This window comes from Leuciscus leuciscus, assembly GCF_965113295.1.
Source record: "Leuciscus leuciscus genome assembly, chromosome: 2".
NCBI lineage: Eukaryota > Metazoa > Chordata > Actinopteri > Cypriniformes > Leuciscidae > Leuciscus > Leuciscus leuciscus.
Window position 1 is genome coordinate 56421482 of NC_138726.1, and position 21290 is coordinate 56442771.

The following is a 21290-nucleotide window of genomic DNA, read 5'->3' on the forward strand; positions in this document are numbered from 1 at the left end:
TAATATGTTCGAAAAGGAGCAGGAGGAAGCCAAAGCTTATTACTTCCCACCCCTGGTTTCAATGCTCATAATTACTTAAACACTTATTTACACCATTTCTTTATAAACCTAAACCAAACACCCCAAAAACAATGAAAACAGAAACACAACAGCCAAACATAATAATGTATTGTGCAACCCAGCACATTATAATCACCTATCCCTTTACAGTCTGTATAATATCCCCGCCCAACATTACCTATCTTCATCCCTGTATCCTTTTAAAAGCATGTTTCTATACAATGTTTTAAACTTATATATATTTGTACTGTTTTTTAGCTCCAACTCCAAACCATTCCACAAATGGTTTGATTTTTTATTTTTTATATTCCCCTCTTAAGTTATACCCACCCTGCCTATCCATAAACATTTTTTGCATATTTCCTGGAAGTAAATTATTTCTTGCTTTGTACAAAATTTGTGCAGTCTTGAATTTAACCACATCAATCAACTTTAATATATGTGATTTAAAAAACAATAGATTGGTATGTTCAAGGTATCCTGTATTATTAATAATTCTTATAACTTTTTTTTTGTAATGTGCATAATGGCTGTAGGTTGGTTTTGTAGGTATTACCCCATATCTCCACACAGTAACTTAAATACGGTAAAATGAGAGTATTGTAAAGTATATGTAAAGATTTATGATCTAAAATATGCCTTGATTTCACAAGTATTGATATGGATTTAGCTAATTTTGCTTTGACATAATTTATCTGAGGTTTCCAACAGATTTTGTGGTCAATAATCACACCAAGATATTTATTTTCATAAACTCTTTCAATACAAACGTTGTCTATTTCCAATTTTATATGAGGATTTTTTTGTGTGTGTTTCCCAAATAACATTATCTTTGTTTTACTTAAATTTAATGACAATTTATTCACATCAAACCACTGTTTTAATTTTTTCATTTCTGATGTGATTATCTCCAAAAGCTGTTGTAAATTGTCACCCGAACAGAAAATATTGGTATCATCTGCAAATAAAATAAAATTCAGCATATTAGAAACTCTGCATACATCATTTATATACAAAATAAAAAAGCTTTGGACCAAGGACTGACCCCTGTGGCACTCCACAAGTTATATTCATACAAGTTGATTTATGTTCACCAATTTCCACAAATTGTTGCCTGTTTCATAAATAACTACTCACCCAGTTTAATCCTACTCCTCTGATGCCATACTTTTCCAATTTATTGATCATAATATCATGATTGATCGTATCAAATGCTTTCTTTAAATCTATAAAAATTCCTACTGCATATTTTTTTGTTATCTATACTATTTGTAATTTCCTCAATTAATTACATTAACGCTAAAGATGTTGATCTATTTATTCTAAATCCATATTGACTGTCAGCTAAGAGTTTATATTTTTCAATAAAATTATCCATTCTTTCTGCAAAAAGCTTTTCAAGAATTTTTGAAAACTGGGAGAGTAATGAAACCGGCCTGTAATTTGTATAGTAATGTCTGTCTCCCCTCTTATATAGTGGTATTACCTTTGCTATCTTCATTTTATTTGGAAATTTACCGGTTTGAAAAGACAAGTTACATATATTTGTTAATGGTTCAACTATCTCCATAATAACTTTTTTTTACCAATACCATATCAATACCATTCCAATCCACTGAGGCTTTACTTTTACATTTTTTTTTTTTTACAATCTGTAGAACCTCTTTTTCTTTAACTGCTTTAAGGAAAATATAATTAAGGTTTCTGTCCAAAAGATCTGCAACAACTTCATTTTTTACTTCACAGTCCTGAATTTTGTCTGCTAAATCTGGTCCTACATTTATGAAGAATTTATTGAAACCATGAACCACATCTTCCATATTATTTACTATCTTATCCTTCTCAATGTAATACTCTGGATAACCAGTGTTTTTATTTCCGGCTTCATTTCTTATAATACTGTTTAACACCTTCCACAAAACTTTCATATTATTTTTATTCTTATCTAAAATGTTATTATAATACTCTTTCTTACATATCCTCATAATACTGGTTAATTTATTCTTATATTTTTTATATTTATTTTCTGCTTCAACAGTTCGACATTTTATACATTTCCTATATAATGTGTTTTTCTTTTTGCAGGCATTTTTCAGACCCTTAGTGATCCAAGGACTATTTGTTTGTTTATGTCTATAACTGTATTGTTTTACCGGACAATTTTTATCATACAATGATGTAAAAACATTTAAAAATACATCATTCACTTTATTGATGTCTTTATCTTCTTTAAACACATCTTTCCAATTTTGTTTTAACAAATCATTCTTAAATGCATTGATGTTTTCTTCAGTTCTTTCCCTCTTGTATTTATATTGATTTAGATACTTAGGTTTAAGTACAGTGATAGACAATAAAGACAGGTAAATGGTCACTGATGTCATTAAACAATAGCCCACTTTCCAAGTTATCTCCCATAATGTTTGTGAAAACATTATCTATTAAAGTTGCGCAATATGAGGTAATTCTGCTAGGTCTAGTAATTTTGGGATATAGACCCATACTGTACATGGTATCAATCAAATCTTCTGTCATCTGATGCTTTTTTGGATTTAATAAATCAATGTTATAATCCCCACATATAAACAGACTCTTTTGCAATGATTTGGAAAACATATTTTCTATCCAATCTTTGAATAACTCAATGCTTGATCCGGGAGCTCTGTATAAACAACTCACAATAATATTTTGTACCTTTTCCACACACATTTCTACTGTAATACATTCTAGTAAGTTATCAACAGCTGCTGTCATGCTCTTTACCATATTATACTTCAATCTTTTATCCACATATATTGCCACACCTCCTCCACTCTTTTTTACTCTGTTATTGTAGTCCCAGAGTTTAGTTTTCTGGGACTAAACTGTATAAAAACAGATACTAATAAAAAATCATTGAAATCTTGTTTTTATTTTACTTTGCAGTGCATTATAAACTCACAGTGAACTTAGTGTTGTCATTAAAATAATATTTCATTCTTGAGGATATTTGGCATCTTTAACATCCAATCAGCAAACTATTCGAGCCATTAAATGAATCATCAGATTCTGCTAGACGAGGAAACCATGGATGTTTGTTGCTTTTAAAGTTCTTTAATTCCAGGAGAGAAAAGTAGTAGGACAGAGGAGAAAAGAAACTGCTTCTTTTGCTAAATAGTGTATTGAGGGTAAAATGCATTTTCTGAATTTATTTATTGTTATTTGTTATGCATTGTAAATTAAGTATCAGTGTAAAGAGGAGAAAGGTTCATTATCTCACTGTCTGTGGGAATTTACTAGATAAGGATTTATGTGTATTCATAAAAGTTATTCGATTTTATTATTTCCCATGACTTTCCCGGTCTATTTAAAAAAAAAAAAAAAAAAAAAAAAAAAAAAAACTTTTATAAATGAGTCACCTCATATACCCAGTTGTTAAAAAAAAAAAAAAAAAAAAAAAAGATTGTTTGTATTCAATTATTTTAATGCTTCTTCTGTTATTTAAATCATTTTAAGTCATCTGGAGGCCCTCTTCGAAGTGTGCTGAGGACCCCTAGTGGACAGCCTGGTTAAGAACCACTGGACCACATGAGGAAAAAAAGACAAGAGTCCTGATGATCAAACACATGCTGGAAGAAATGCCATCATGCCTCACTTTAGAAAAGACATGTAAAAGGAAAACAGCTTGCTTGATCTTGCTTTTCAGCGGACCATAAACACAGGTTCAGGTCCACAGCCTGACTGACGTTCAGTTAATTCCATTCCTTTGTGGATTGTGCAGTCTTTTTTTATTTTGTTGTGTCTCATTTAGCATTGTAGTAGAGAGGCACGTACAGTGCACACAAGATATACAAGCAACTCATGGCCTTCGTGTTGCATGTTCAATTTGTGCTTCCTTGTTCGTTCAACTTCACTTTATTTTTCGCAAACATTTTGCTTTGTTTCAGTATGATAAAGAGACATCCACTCTTGCATTGCGTGTTTGTTCATTTTGAGGGTGAAGCAATGAAGAGAGGGATGTGTTTGTATGAGCTGATTTCAGATATCATCAGCGTTGAACAACGATTTTGAGAAATTGCATCTATTGCTCTTCAGTTGTTCAAAACTGTGTTGACAGTGTGTATCATTATGCATTCAAACAGTAATGTCTGCGTATAAATAGCACGACAAATACATTGCATGCTATAGATACTCAGTACTAGGAGATTGTGTTGGTCATGCACCATCCGCTCCTCACAACAGTGGAGGAATTCAGCGTCTGTATCCCAAAGCCGGAGACTAAATACAAGTGCATGTTGAAAAATGAAAAAACGAATATTATGGGATTAAATACCTTTTGACATAAAACAACAAGTAGCCGGTCAGTCTCTATCTATCATGAACTGCTGTCTCTGCTTTCCTGTGGTGTGACACTGCAACTCTCTTCTTTCCCTCAGTTTCGTCTGGAGAAATGTCTGAAGGCCTGCTGTGCTGTGTCTGATGGACTCCGGCTCTCTGTTGAAGAGCGTACATCAAGAAAAGAAAACACTCATTGAAACATGGTAAAGAAAGGGACATTTTTTTCCTGAAGCTATCTTGTAGAGTAAATCAGAGCCGTTACAGCATTTCTATCTACAATATCCAAAGAATACAACCACCAAGCAGTGAAATATTACTTAGAGCAGTTGGGTAAAATATTTGTTACTGCTTCTCTTTCCAGGTTAGTCTTCAACATAACACTGTATTGCTTATTACAATTTCCACAGCTTTCACGAATCTAAACCTAAAGCACACACTGACATGCACAACAAAACACTACCAAACGTGGCCCAGTTATAATATGCAAAACAATGAAAACACTGTGACATTAAAACCCAATCAAACGTTTTGCAGTGTTCATGTAAACGCACTAATATGAACAGGGTGTCTGTCCTCTGGCTATTCCATAATCAACCGAACCATTAATGCAGGACACAGTGTCGACTCCTCAGAAACCTACAGCTTCAGCTTGTGATGGAGGACATGAAGGACCGGGACCCTGCAGAGACCTTCATATGATCAGACGTGATGGACCAACTCATGTTTAGTTATGCACTTCAGAACGAACAGAGAGTGTTGAGTTCATATCCAGACTATGAAGAGTTTTGATTTGTGCATTTTGTGGTCCCTACATTAATATTATCAACCATATTTTTTAACATGAGAGTGGGCACAACCATTTTGTAACTTGAATGTGCAAGGCTTCCAGTGTCATTCACCTCCAGTTTTAGCTGTACAACAACGGTTCATTATGCTGCACACTTTTAGTTGGTAGCATATTATTTTAAACTATCATCATAAACACACTGGACCATTGCACAAAATGTAATATAATGTATGGCACATTGTTATTCTTAGTTATTTACTTAATGAATCAGAAGTCGTGCACATTCACGAGAAATAGCTTAATCTGTTTCTGTTATGGCACAGTTTTGAACACTTCACTGTTTTGTTATAAAATGTAAAAAAAAAAAAAAAAATAGTTGTGATAAAGGATGAGCAGGTGTCCTGACTTTTAACATTCATAAAAACATCTTTTCCCCAAAGCATCTTGACCAGCATCGTCTGGAGAAATGTTCCAACAACAGACAGTGCCAGTCACGAGCCGATCTAGAGACACTGTTACTAGGAGATCCAGACTCTGGAGATCCAGTGAAGAAATCCATTGAATTCGCCCTCAGAATTAATACCATCATCGCTGCGAGATCCAGTGAGAAACAGAGTTCGGCGCAGAGTTCTCTGTTATTAACCATAGATATCAGATCAAACAGCGCTGACGTGGAAACAGGAGAAACACTTAAGACTTTCAGTCCACAAATCAGCAACATTCACCATGGATTTAGGCTAATGTAGGAACTCTAACCATGGCATTGTGACAGAAATAGTCAAACGCATCCAGTTTGACAAGTACTACACATCTTCTTCCAGCACTTCAAAACTATAATATCATATATAAATGTTATTTTTAATGTGATGACCAACACATTTTTTGTTCATCCTTCAAAGATTGTCCTAAAACAAAAACCAATTAAGACGTAGGAAAACTATTTTTTTTAAAACACTTATTAAAAAAAAATAAAAAATAAAATAATAAAATTACCATTGTAAACAGTATGATGCTTACTGGCTATTTTGACTCCTTAATATAAATTTCTTCACTCGTTTTGCTTTTTAATTAATATTAAGACATTATGAATGATAATAATTAAAGTTAATTTCATCTACACCCTAAATTAAGCCACTCAGTGTCTGCGGTGCCGCTGCCCTCAGATGTTAGTCTGGAGCCGGTGAACTTAAATGAAAACTGCACATTTTAATATCTGTACGTTAAGTCTATTTATTACTAAATAATTTGTCAGTATTACAGTTATTTTGTGGGGAATTTGAATAATTGCATTGCGAGCTGATTTAAGGTGTGCCCCTAAATTGTTTGCTTGCGCTCCTAAAATGTTCAGTCAGGGGCTACAGCGCTCCTAGTAAAAAAAGTTAGTCTGGAGCCGTGTCCTTGATCAGAATCAGCCTCTCTCAGTCAAGTAGAATGCAGACTAAACATTTAATCACATTCAAAAATCAGAAAATAAAATACAATAGAATTATTATGGAAAATAAATATATTGCATTGTGCATATGTGTGTATGTGTCATATTGCGTGTTATCTCTGTTATTAAAGGAACCGTATGTAAGATTGTGGCCAAAACTGGTACTGCAATCACTTTCAAATTACTGTAGAGCTGTGTATCCCCTCCCCCTCCCTTTTTCCACCACCACGTCCCTAGAGGCTCGGTACGATCACGCTGACAAAATAATAATAATAATAGGCTAATAATATTGCGTGTCAATTATTTTGTCAAATCATTTTTATACGAAATAAAATCGTATAAAATTAATTTCAATTGATTTTGACTCGCGACTGTGCATTAAAATCCATAAACTGGCCGAAAACCGTGCGATCATTTAGACACAAAAAATGTAGGCTACATGATTGCTAGTGACTCACATCTATGGACAGTAATGTCCATCGGTTCACCTGACTGTGGAGGAAATCTTTGTCTGTGATCTTCAGAATCATTTCAGACAGTCTTCTTAAAGGGATAGTTCACTTTGAAATTAATTTTTGGTATGTTTTAGCTTACCTCAAGGGCATCCAAGATGTAGGTGTCTTTTTTTCCGCAGTAGTTTCAATTTTGATATTTTTAGGTCAAACCGTTCTTGTCTGTCAGTCATATAATGCAGGTCTATGGTCACCCCCTAAAGAGCAAGCACAGAGTCCAAATTAAAACAATTCCCCGTCGTCCAAATGAAACAATTCCCCATCGTAAGTACACATTGATGGCCTAAGACACGAAACGAGCGGTTTGTGTGAGAAAACGAACAGTATTTATATCGTTTTTACCTCTTGAACACAGCCACGTCCAAGTGATCTGAGAGCGCATAGATGCATAGATATATACACTAGATGTCGCCTTGTCTACGGCAGTTCATTGGAACGAATGTCTTTAAGGCGACATCTAGTGTGTATATATCTATGCACCAGTCTGCGTACACGTCAGATCAGATCACTTGGACGTGGCTGTGTTCAAGAGGTAAAAACGATATAAATACTGTTCGTTTTCTCACACAAACCGCTCGTTTCGTGTCTTAGGCCATCAATGTGTACTTACGATGGGGAATTGTTTAATTTGGACGACGGGGAATTGTTTTAATTTGGACTCTGTGCTTGTGTTTTGAGACCGTGACCATAGAACTGCATTATATTTTACATTTTACATTTATTCATTTAGCTGACGCTTTTATCCAAAGCGACTTACAATTGCTATATATGTCAGAGGTCGCACGCCTCTGGAGCAACTAGGGGTTAAGTGTCTTGCTCAGGGACACATTGGTGTCTCACAGTGGATTCGAACCCGGGTCTCTCACACCAAAGGCATGTGTCTTATCCATTGCGCCACCACCACCCCGTTTTATATGACTGACAGACAAGAACGGTTTGGCCTAAAAATATCAAAATTGAAACTACTGCAGAAAAAGAAACACCTACATCTTGGATGCCCTTGAGGTAAGCTAAAACATACCAAAAATGTATTTCAAAGTGAACTATCCCTTTAATGTCAAAAAAGCCATTATGCGTCAACAAAAGTGCCATGATGGTTTGATTGTTGATTTTCCAAACAGATTCTATGTATTTCAGACGCGTCACATCCATAACAGGGTTTTTGTCACATCCATAACGTTGGTTTTTCCTCATAATACACTTTATAAAAATATATATATTTTAAACATTGATATTTTTATGTTCAGCTAAGACCCCTTCATCATGTGGATAGCAATATTTATACATTGGACTTAAAAGTTCACAGACTTTAAAGGAAATCGAACAGTATACCAAAAACTCTGTCATTTCCCGTCACATCCATAACGCATGCATATTTTCCTTTTTTGGGGGTGCTTAAATATATTTGAGAAAAACATATTTTGCCTGTCAATTCCCCAGGGGCCTGTACCATGAAGGTAGCTGAACAAACTCGAGGTTACAGGATTAGTTTTGAGTTGACAAAACCAAACCGATGCAATCAGGCTTTATTGGTACCATGATGCAGCTCATCAACTTTCTCTGTCAACTCAGGCTTTGATCCTCAAGCTATGATTACTCCACGCGCGCGTGCACATAAAAGAGTGACGTCGACACTGAACAACCAATCGCGGGTAGAGCGTGAGCGATATATTTTTCCGCGGAGGAGCAAGAGATAATCATTCAGAATTACGATGAATTTAAATATGTATTTCAAGCTCGAAACAATACGGTCTCTGCTGCCAAAGCAAGAGAAGACTGTTGGAGAAAGATTGCTGATTGTTAATGTGTAAGTTAAACAAATACGTTCTATATTTATGTAAAATTATGTATGTATGTATGTGTAGCCTATTTATGTGTAATATAGCCTATAGGCTATTTTTATATTATATAAAAAATGTGCATGTATGTACTAAGAAAGATTAATATTCATTGATTTTTAGATGCAACCCCAACTCCAAATGTTCTTGGCAGCAGATAAAGACAAAATATAAAAATATAATTCAAAGTGGTGAGTATTTACCACAACCTTTTATTACTTTTGTGAACATTTTATCACAAACACTTGTTTGCAGCAAACAGAAATAAAGAATTAAATTCAGTAAACCAGAATACACTGTGGCGGAGGAGTTGGCTCTGAGTAGGCAATAAGGGACGGCCGATTATGGATGTGATTACAGGTGCTGTACAATCTGACCCTGGTGCTGGCTCCTCTAAGCAAGTAACACTGGGTACGTGTGCAATACATTACTACTTTTTTAAGTTTTAAATATGGCTGACTGTATGTTCTGCAGTAGAGGGAACTACAGTGTCCCTGTTGAAGCAAGCACACATACACACAGTCTCCCACACAGAGGTCAGTATGCAGCAGACAGAACACCAAACATAACCTGCTTTACAACAGTTATGCTTTACATTGGCCTATTTTTATTTATTAGGGTGGAGGAAATGAAGACACTCTGTCTGTGTGTTCTCAGACAGTTGCTGAGGTGAATGCACTGGGCTTTTTTATTATGGCAAACATTTGAATGTGTGGCATAAAAAAGGGACTGGCCCTTACACATCTCTTTTATTGTAGGATTTTTCACAACCTGCCCCAGAAACTGAGGCCTCTACCTCAATGGCCTTCAGAAGAAATGTGTAAGAATTTAAAACCCTTGACATAAATTACAGTCAGTCCTGTGTTTGTAGGAAGTCAAGGAACTTTTTGTGATTTTGATGAGCCTCCAGAAAACTTGTAATGATCATGTTTGTGGTGGAATTATGTTTCAGGTGGAAACAGACTCAGTCAGGGCCCTGTACAAAAGGAGTCTTGAACTAGACTGCACACTAAAGGAGACTTGAACTAGACTGTTCACTAAAGGAGACTTGAACTAGACAGCACACTAAAGGAGACTTGAACTAGACTGTTCACTAAAGGAGACTTGAACTAGACAGCACACTAAAGGAGACTTGAACTAGACAGCACACTAAAGGAGACTTGAACTAGACTGTTCACTAAAGGAGACTTGAACTAGACAGCACACTAAAGGAGACTTGAACTAGACTGTTCACTAAAGGAGACTTGAACTAGACAGCACACTAAAGGAGACTTGAACTAGACAGCACACTAAAGGAGACTTGAACTAGACTGCACACTAAAGGAGACTTGAACTAGACTGTTCACTAAAGGAGACTTGAACTAGACAGCACACTAAAGGAGACTTGAACTAGACAGCACACTAAAGGAGACTTGAACTAGACTGTTCACTAAAGGAGACTTGAACTAGACTGTTCACTAAAGGAGACTTGAACTAGACTGTTCACTAAAGGAGCTGACTGTGAGCTGAGGAGGCTCCAAACAAAATCAAACAGCTTGATAAAACTGATCTCAGTATGTGTATATAGTTATATATTTTATATATATATATATATATATATATATATATATATATATATATATATTAGTATAACTTATTTAACCAAGTAACACTTTAGTATGAATATTTATTAATGCCACTTTCTCTTGCTCTCTTTCTCCCTCCCATCCCACAAAACCAATAAAACAGTTTGAGACCTATCTGCAGTTTGTGTGCTTTTATTAAGTGAAATATTGTATGGTGATTGCATCTACACTGCATACATGTTGCAATGACTTGGGAATCCTATCATAAGATTAACAGAATAATAATAAAAAAGATTCAAAATAATTCTTAACATGTATTATATTGTATAGTAGGCTACATTTGTGAAATTTGCTTTTTGAAAAAACAAAACAAGTGTTCATGTGATGTCACCCTATCAATATATCTTACTGGCAATTTGTTAAAAGCCCTCTTTTATGGACATGGTCGATAAATATCCGGGGAACACTATTAATGAAACTATTCATGTACTCCCGCAGAGCGAGGACCACCTTACGAATGGTTCGACAAACATATGTTTTCCCCGAGCTTCTGTGCGTCACCCACCGTGCAGGAATGTACCACTTGCAAAAAAAAAAAAAAAAAAAAAAAAAAAAACACGCAAAACCATTTGCGGTACTGTAAGTGCATGAATTCGACGTGTTAAATTCTTTATGTGCGGCTCAAGAAGTTCGCAAAGATAAGACATTCCTTCCGCGGAAAATCTGTATCTTTCATACAAGTAACTATCAGGAAAGGCAAGGGGATTTTGTCTGGCTAAAAACTCTTTCTCTACGAAGTGCTCGTCAAACAATTTGCGCTGAGGTGTCACAGGATTTGGAAGAAAAGGTGAAGTCATTACAACAGACACTGGGAATAAGTTACGTCACCTATATGTTTCTTTGCTCTCAGCTGATTGGTCAAACTTCAGTCTGAGATCTTGAATCCAGAACATAACCTGCCCCGGAGCAGGTTAGCCGTGCAGCGTAAGATACCATGGCAACGAACACCGATTAAAGCCAAGCTATTTCATAGTACCTAAAACCCAGGGTTGGCGGAAACTAAACTGAAACATAGCTGGCTAGCCACCTAAACCGGCTTCATGGTACAGGCCCCAGATTGGGTGCTCTGAGAATATGCATTTCCAATTTAAATATTGTAAGAAGTTTTTTTTTTTTTTTTTTGGAGACATTTCACCTGTCATTATGAGTTCAAATGTCACATCCATAACGCTGGAATTGCCCATAAGTATTTGAAATGAACATGATTTCTTAATGTCTAGTGACATATCAGGGCCATTTTATGATTAATTGAAATACATTTCTTACATACGGTTCCTTTAACTCTGGGCTTTTAGCTCTTACATTAACATTATGCAACATGAAATAAACCATCTTTTCAATAGTCAATACATACATACAGTAACATGCACAGAGCAACATGTACATGCTTTACATCTGGGCTTTTCAGTGCCATTGAACATTAATCAATACAAGAAAACTTTTTAAATGAACATTATATTCTTAACCTGGTATTGGGAGTACATACCTGTTCAATTTCAAAGAGAGCAAAAGTTCAGGATTCTATCCTCTATCAGCATCAGCCTAACATAAGAAAAAGGATAACTGAAACATGTGGGCTACGACACAAGAGGATAGAATGACGATCGCTAACATACAGCTAAACAAACAAGAGGTTAGCTATGTTAGCAATTTCTCAAACTCTCAAAACAGCAAAGTTCTCGACACATCTCGATTAAATGTAGGTGCACTCATCATAAAATACACATACAAGTTACCATGTGCACTGAAACAAAAGTTTTAACAGGTATATCTCAAGTTTGCATTGCGCTGATGTGAACACACCTCTCTCTCAGACGCGAAAATGCAGTATATGACCACCACTCTAGCTCCTATCCAATAGAGGGCGCACTTACACAACAATTAACTCTCCCAATACCTATAAGCTACCATGACATGACTGAACAATACAATATTTTGGTGAAATAAACTACAATAGAATATAGAAAATGAAAGGTTGCACAAATATTTGTCATTCTTTGACCTGTTACACATGCATTACACAATATAAAACCTTGATATTCTCTAACCTCTGGTTGCTTCTTTCTCTTGGGTTACAGCCTCAAATGCCTCTTCTTGCTCCTCAATGATCTGTGGACTGAAGTTGAGGAAGAAGCATCAGTCTTGGTCTTCTGGATGGAAGAGTAATCGTCCTGCTCAGAAGAAGAGGACATGTGTGGCAGACAGAATGATTGCATTCAGCCAATAATGCAGTGCAGAGATCGAAACCTGCATTTGTGTGAAGAGTTGAGGAGTTTGCTGCCGTCAGCAGGAGCTTTAGTGGACGAGTCCATCACATCAACTGGAGAAGACCGAGCAAACTTAAATCTCTTCTTGTTTTTTTGGTCTTTTTAAGCATTTTCTCATCTACCTAATTAATGTCGCTCACCACTTTTTAGAGAGATAAACATCAATCAGAATTAATACTTTATGCATTAATATTTATGCTTGGTATAAATCTGTTAATTAGTGGACATCAGGGCTAGTTGTCACAGTGGAAGTCAGTCAAAGTTTTTCTCTGCCAGTGGTTATAAAACTTTTTTTGTGAATGTGTGTATCAAATTCAAATAAGTTTTTTTTTTTTTGGTAATGTGTTTGATAACAAGCTAAAACAATAAAAACACATTGGCAATGCAAAAGCAAGAGTCAACAACAAATGGACGAATGTGTTTTTACAGGACAAAGGTATTGTTTCCCCCATAAATGTAAGGTCGGGGCAGGGGCGTAAATTTCATCTAAATGTTGAGGGGGACAATAAGCATAACATTCCTCAAGAGCAATTTTTGAAGGGGACACCAATAATAGCCAAAATTGTACTTTCTATGGATATGTGTACGCAGAGGAAAGCCTTACTACTATTATTAGTGTAGCTAGCACGGAGACCATACCATTATCCTTCTTCTCAAAGTTTCTCTCTGATTCATTGAAAAAGCTGACTAAATTGACCAAAATATTCTTCATTGGTGTGCGAAATAAAAAAATAAAAAAAATATCTCTATATTTTCAGGGATTTTATCGATAACGATAATTAGACAATATTTTGCTGAGTGTGTTATTGTGCTGGTAACTTGGCATGTTTAGGACTGCCGTGGACTGCCGACTCCTAAAGTTTTTGATATTCTTCATATTCTGTGTGGCGGTCAGTTCACAGCAGTGACAGAAATCATTTTTCCAATAAGTTTCAATAGATTTTTACCTTCATTGGCATTTTTACCTTTATAAATGTATTTTTTAAACCTAAATATATGCATGCATCATCTTTTGTGTCAATTTCATACATTAAATTAAATTAAATGATAATAATAAGACACAATAGGGCTGTTACCAATCAAATTAATAAGTATAATAACAAAATCTTTGCAATTTAGAGGAAACACAAAAGCTGCATTTGAAATGGCATTTAGATTTTACACAGACATAAATAATGTTTTGTTTAAAACATAAAACGTTGAATTGATATATAAAATGATTTAAAAAATGAAAAGATACTTTAAATGTGAAATTAAAACCGCCAGTAGGTGGCAGCAATTCATTGTTAATGAGTGAGTCATTGAGATTCAACTGATTCGTTCAAAAAGCTGATTCATAATTCAGTAAGGAAATACCTCGTGTGATCTCAGAGACACAAATACAGTGCTTTCGTTGGCGAAATAGAGTTAAAACAGGCAATATGGTGTCTAAAAGTAAACTTTTCCATTATCAATTTATTAAATCACATTTATTATCATGTTAATATCTGGAGAAAAACTGCACTCTTTGTGTGATATTATATTATATTAACTATATTAAATGATATAAACTGACTAAATCACACAGTGAAAGTGTGAAAATCTAAATGCGCACCCGCACTTTAAGTTAATCTACAAGACTACACATAGTGTATGCGTACACTCTATGGGTGTGTGTGTGTGTGTGTGTGTGTGTGTGTGTGTGTGTGTGTGTGTGGGAACGGTTTTAAACAATCTAGGTAAACGCACAGACTGTATAAAACAAGGTTATAATCGCCAACATAGCGAGGCGGACTACATCGGTGACAAAAGTAACGTTACATTGGTTATCATACATTTTTTTGTCATGATTTATTAATGACGCAGCATAATCTGATTTAAAGAGAAAATAATCACTTCATCCGAGGATTAAAGTGAATAAAACAGCCTTGACTTACTGGAGTTTCACAACTGAAAAACCTTGTTCTCTCCCACTGGACTTTGTTTGTGATGAGGTAAAAGGGGAACAGGCAGTGGACCAAAGCACTGTGAGGCAAGGGAGGGGGACTCAATTTTAAAAAGTTTTTTTGTTGTTGCCCCGTTTGCATTTTTATTATTTTACTACTTAAACAATTATTTTAAGTATATATCATTATATTATTTACAATACACATATTTTAATTATATTTTTAGGAGGGGACAACCCTCAGATAGGGGGGTCCTGACCCCCCCACGATTTCCGCCTATGGGTCGGGGCAGGTTGTCACACAGGCATCCTAAGTGTGTCCGTCAGTCCTTCTGAGGCTTGTGGGCTGTTCATCCTCAGCATTAAACGCTAGACAGTCTAAGACAGTGTAAGTGTGCATGGCTACATCACACATGTTCCTGCCCCCACAGTTTCAGCATGAACATACTATAAAACCTTAATTTTGGAAAAATGCATTAATGCAATAGAGTGAATGACACTCGTCTGTGGTCTCCCAGTGGTTGACATCACTGGCAGTTTAGTGTTAAGTGATTCATCTACACCAAAACAAAAGATAACATTTATGCTTTTGTCTTACATTTAATAATAAACTCAGAAAAGCTCAGAGCAGACTCGTTTTCTGTACGTTTATTTTTCATGAATTGAATGTGTTGCAAAGGATTGTGGGTGATTGACGGACGCGAAGGATACACTTGATGAATCCTTCAAAATAATCGGTTAAATTGAGACGTCCTCTGATGGAGCTTGATGACGATATATGCAGCTTTCTGACTGAGAAGAACCCTATGCCACCACAGCTGACCCTTCATGAATCCTGTAAGACTCAAACTGACACCAGTTAATACCAGTTCATCTCAAATATGTGAACAGGCTTTGTTAACTCATGGTTTACTCGTCTAACAGTATCTGCTGATTTAATGGCTCGCATAGTTTGCTGGATGTTAAAGTCAAGTCAAGTCAAGTCAAGTTTATTTGTATAGCGCTTTTTTCACAATACAGATTGTATCAAAGCAGCTTCACAGTATTAAATTAAAATAATACAACAAAGTTTGTTTCAAGAGGAATTTATTGATTGATAAAATTAAATTAAATATCCCCAAAATATCCCCAACTTAAAAGCGTTAAATGTTCTCAAGAATGAAATATTATTTTAGTGACGACACCCTGTTCAGTGTGAGATAATAATGCACTGCAAAGTAAAACACAGCTAAGATTTCAATGAATTTTGATTGCTATGAGTTTTCATACTCATAATGTGTAGTTACTTTCCCTTTGTTGGGCAATTTAGTCACAGCATCAGAGAATCAGAAAATACACTGAAAACACCCGTGACCTTCGCTGAACTGTTTAGAATATGGTCATTACTTTTGTTCATAAGAATAACAACAATCTAGAAACAAAATTTGTATTAACATTTTTTTAACTCTTGTGATCTTAGCAAATGTGAAAAAGTCATGCAAAGAAAATGTCATGTCACGCTTTATTTATCAAATAGAAAGCTTACAGTTTGTTAACTTCAGCAAAAAACAGCAAATATGAAATAAATGAAAGTAAGAAAACAGTACGCTATATATGAGCAGTGTCGGGGAGAGTTACTTTGAAAAGTAATGCATTACAATATAACCTTACTCCCTTAAAAAGTTACTTTTTAAGAAAAGTACTTTTTCCTCACATGGGCTGTTTATTAATTATTTTTATTAATATTATTACAAAAAAACGTAATATTTTTGGGCAAATGTAAAGGCCTTTTCACACCTAAATGTAAATAATAAGGCTGAAGGAAATGCAAATCCACGCGTGTACAGTAGAGGGCGCTCAATCAAACTTTTCCACTGCTGCCATTCAAGATTGCAGAAGAATAGGATGCAAGAGAAGAAAGTTTAACACTTTCTTCAGCAATAATAACAACAAATCTAAAGTCATTTCTGCTTATGGTGTAACTGAATCATCGAAGGTCAGCAGCAAGTACACTGGACAATAAAGTGAGATTAAATGCATAAAAATATTTGTTACTCCAACTCAAGTTACCCCAACACTGTATGCTATAAGAAAAATCATCTTGTTTTGCCAAAAACACAGGCACTAATTAATAAGACGTGTTAAAAATAAAAGCTCATTAGAGAAAATGTTTTAGTATATTAAAGATAGATTTCCTTATATAATATGTGTGCAGATAATGCAGTGCAGTTCTCTTTCATTCCAGCATGAGCTGTGGACTCAGGTTCATTTCTTCTGCTGGTGTTTTTCTCTTGCCGTCTGTTTTCTTCACTGCTCTCAGGGACCTTTACAAAGAGAACGCAGTTTGATTAACTATTCAAGATCCACAAATTGTTGTTCTAAGAACGTTTCCATACATTATGTTTTGGTGATGGAAATATTAAAATGTCCAGTTTTCATAATGTTAGAGGAATGTTTAGAGGAATGTTTTTAAAAGGATAGTATGATGTTCCTAAAACACTCTTTCAAACATCCGGACGCCTGCTGTTAACAAGCAGAATCATTTGAACACACCATTATGGTGATCAGTGTTTGATTTGGTTGGGCTCTTGACTTTCGTTAGTTTATTTCTCTTTCAGCAATTACAGTTTGGAAAACTATTCTGCATTGATAAAGAGATTTATGAATGGGCAGCTCAACATGTCTTTCCAATGACATTCACATTACATCATTAAAGTGATTTAAATAATTACAGTTGAGAGATCAATGAAAAAGGTCATAACTCCAGCTGTTGACACCTCTTGTGTAATAGTTGAGACACACTTGGACATCAACAGTCATCATACAAACCTCAACAATGGTAACAATAAAAACATATTTAAATATAGGTCTAAATATTAAAATAATTCAGCTGAATAATTTATTCATGCCCTAATACATGCTGGGCTCCATTAATGAGTTTTGTTATGATTGTCACGATTGTTATGTTTCATATGCCGATTGTTGATGTCTTTGAGTGTATAAATGACACTGTTGCTAAAAACTTCCTGCTCACAAGTGTTCATTTTATACTTTTGCTATAGATTATCACATGGTCTGGATGTCAAGAGAAATGGACTGTTCTCTTCCAAACATTTCGATCAGTAGTTCCTAACCATGTTCCTGGAGGTCCAACACTGCACATGTTGCACGTCTCCTTTGTCTGACACTCCCATTTCAGATCTTTAGGCGTTTCTCAATACCAAGTATGCAAAGTTCAGACTTGCCAAGTTCGACTCAGGAGAACGGACTCCCAAAGACGGGAGGATGAAAGTCCGGTAAATCTGCAAATGGAACAGCGGCGTACTTGATAACGTCACTCAGCTCGCTCCGGCTACTCCGGTTATCTCAGTATGTAGCCTATATTTTAGGCAACAATAAAACAAAATGTTATAACATCACTCTGGGTGGGTTAAGATGTAAGGGAAGGGTAAACAGTGTAATTACAAATGTAATTTATTAATTATAATTAATTAATTACAGCTGTACTTACATGCAGGTATTTTCAAAATATAAGTACAAACGCACCGGTCTTGTATCTCTCATGGAGGAGCGGAGGCATAAAAGAAGGAGCGACGAAAGAGGAACAGGCCTGGACTATTTATGTTGTGTTATCCTACCTGACTCCTCCTGACTTTATAAAGGTAGACCTTTTACAGGAGTAAACAGAGGAAGAGGCTCGTGACCGAAATAGAGTAATGTGATCACGGTAGAAACTACCAAGAGGCTGACGCGACACACACAGTATTTAAACTAATTAAAAACAACAACAAAACACTTCTGATCAGTGAATCAGGACACTTCATGATAATGTCACCATGACAGTCAACATCATCTATCCAAACATACAAAAAAGTAAGTTTTGTGTCTTTGAAATTACGTATTAATACCTATGTATTAACAATGAGACCAGGCTGGATGTTATTCTGTCTTGAATCCTTCTGACACATTAAAAGTCTTTTTTGAACACACTGTTAAAACAGCCAGAGAAAAACTAATTAAAACAATCAAGAACTCAACTACAGGAAACACTGATCACCACAATGGGGACTTCAAATGTTTATTCCTCTTTCCTTCAGTGATTTTACTTATTAAAGGTGGAGTAAGTCGTTTTTGAAGTTAGTCGCACCGACACAACAACAAACGCGTGTGGCCAATACATGATGGTGGAGGAGAGAGAACGATCAAGAGGGAGATTTGAAGAAAGACTGCAGAAATAGAGATGAGACACAATACAAAAGAGAAAAGCTCAGAAGAATAGCACTGAAAAATGAAGGGTTATGATCAGGCTGGAGAGAGCGAAGCGGGAAGGCCTGAAAACAGACACAGATGTTGCTTTGATACGCTCCACACATGAGTAACACTGGAGGCTCATCTTGCACCCAGCGCAATTTACTTTGTACACCGACGCATGTATCATTCCTATTTTGCACCCAACGCACAGCAGACTTTTCCCTCGGCAGACGCACGTCGGTAAATTAGAAAACAATTCCGCCACAGACCAGGAAAAACCGAGTCTAAAGTCAGTGGTGCGTTCAGATGCTATTTTAAGGGCGCATGCTTGGCCATAATGTAGCGTGTGCACAACGCGCATACACTTTGCTTCTCTCATCTACACAGATGCAGCAGTAGAAATTTTTGCAAACCATAAAAAAATACAAGGAAAAATATTCCACACGAGGGAAATCATTGTGGTGTCCATGAAGATGTGAAAAAATAAGCATAAATCTAGCTTACACATTTACCCAAATTATTATACACCTGTTTAACCAAAGCTTATTTGGGTGTGTTTCTCCATCCCCATACAATGTCACTTCTCTGTGTTTTACGGCCCTGACGAGATCGTTGGTCTCCTCGGCTGTGAACCGCTCCTGGCGCACGCCTGGCAAATCTGCCGTTATAATAGCAAACCGCCATGTAACAAGCGCGCCTGCTCTTAAAGGGAATGTGAGATGTCGCTCTGATCGGTTTACTTCACGTTACGCCCAAACCACACCTATGAGTAATGTAACTACTTCAGACCAACCCATTTTAGATTTGCGTCGGGCGCAAGTGTCATTTATCCCGCCGGTATAATAGCAACAGCGCCCAAGACCCGCCCACAAAGTTACTTGTGTTTCACATTTGATACTTGTGTTTCAGATCGTTAAAATAGGGCCCATGGTTTGATTCGCTTTATTTTTCAATAAGCATTATTTTGTTGCGCTTCTGCTATGATGAACAAACATCTACTCTTGGATTGCTCGTGTAACGGAGATCAGCTAGTGTGAGTCGCGCTGACGACTGCTAGTGAATGCGGTGTATACCGTCATTGTTAGTGCACTCGCCTCGCTTGCAGGGGATCGGGGTTCGAGACCGACTCGGGCTGTTAGGATTGGAGGCGGAGTTTTGGAGGCGGAGCAATGAAGAAGGGGTGTGTTTATTTGGGTTGATTTCAAATATCAACATTGGCCAACAGCATATTTCAAAAACGGCTTTCCCCACCTTTAACATCAGGTGTCGTCACCAATGCTCACTCAGAGCTGTTCATTAAACACAGGGGATTTTACTGTGTAACATACAACCGTAAGACATGTTTAACCCAGAAAGTTAGTGATCCTTAATCAATTAAGGAGAAAAGTTAGGAACCTTGCCAGAACAATAGCTAAAGTTATAGGAATGTTCCCTGTTATCTGGGAAATGTGGACAATAAAAAGCTCTGATTTGAGCTCATGCTGTTGATGATTTACAGTTTTAAGATCACAATGAACCTGATCCTCACAAATAACTGAACGGAATCACTAAAAACAGATTTATATTCTACATGAAAGTGCAAATTGTGAACTTCTCGTCAGTGACTGTAAAATCATTGTAAGAAAAATCTTACGTGTTTTATTGTTTTCCTTTCTTCCTTAAAACTTGAGCATACGTTGCATCACCGACTCCAGCATCAGCACCTGAAGAACACAAATGTTGATGAGATTTTCACACTTCCTCAATGATCCATATGACTTTATGAATCATTCTGATCTATTAATGTTTAATAGTTAACTTTAACAGTGATGAAGCTTGACTCTGTTTCTCTCACCTCTATCTGTGTTGTTCTTCAGTTCAGAGTATAAAGTGTCTCCAGACTCGCTGCTCTTCCCTGACAGTGAACAAGAGAAACAGAGAATAAACACACACTTTACATCTGCAACTACAATAATAACTGATAATCCATGATTATATCAAGAGAGAACAGAACCTCTCAAACCACAATCAACATTTATTAGCAGGTTCAGTAACAGATGTGATTGTTGAGACTGTTGTTACATTTCCAAAATGAAGGTCTTTATCAGTTCTGTTAATGAGGGTAAATTGTTCTCTTTTCCTGATAATATAGAAGCATTATATATTATATCTAGTTAAATATGATTCATTCAGACAGTTGTGTTTAGATGCAGTTTGTTGAGAGTTTACCTTTGCTCTTGCTTTTCTTTTTGTCCTGTATATTGATCTGTGCGTAAGTCAAATCACTGGGTCCTGCAGTATTTATATCTAATACAGGAC

The 21290-nt window shown here is 36.0% G+C and overlaps 1 protein-coding gene and 1 long non-coding RNA gene across 2 annotated transcripts in view; both read right to left on the bottom strand.

Annotated features, from left to right (window-relative positions):
* Positions 1-124: 124 nt before the first annotated feature.
* LOC309493366 lies at positions 125-12601 on the bottom strand. The gene is made up of 3 exons (XR_014203873.1): positions 12058-12601; positions 4373-4533; positions 125-3618 (listed from the first exon to the last, which is right to left on the bottom strand). It is a non-coding gene; the product is annotated as an uncharacterized lncRNA (long non-coding RNA).
* A 3645-nt stretch (positions 12602-16246) lies between these two features.
* LOC309493191 (titin-like) overlaps positions 16247-21290 on the bottom strand; it is a 442694-nt gene continuing 437650 nt past the window's right edge. The window contains exons 45-48 of the mRNA XM_082162311.1: positions 21201-21278; positions 20827-20886; positions 20626-20695; positions 16247-17065 (exon numbers count right to left, since the gene is read on the bottom strand). Of these exons, the coding sequence (XP_082018437.1) occupies positions 20631-20695; positions 20827-20886; positions 21201-21278 (203 nt within the window). The 3' untranslated portion in view covers positions 16247-17065; positions 20626-20630. The remainder of the gene's footprint in view (positions 17066-20625; positions 20696-20826; positions 20887-21200; positions 21279-21290) is intronic.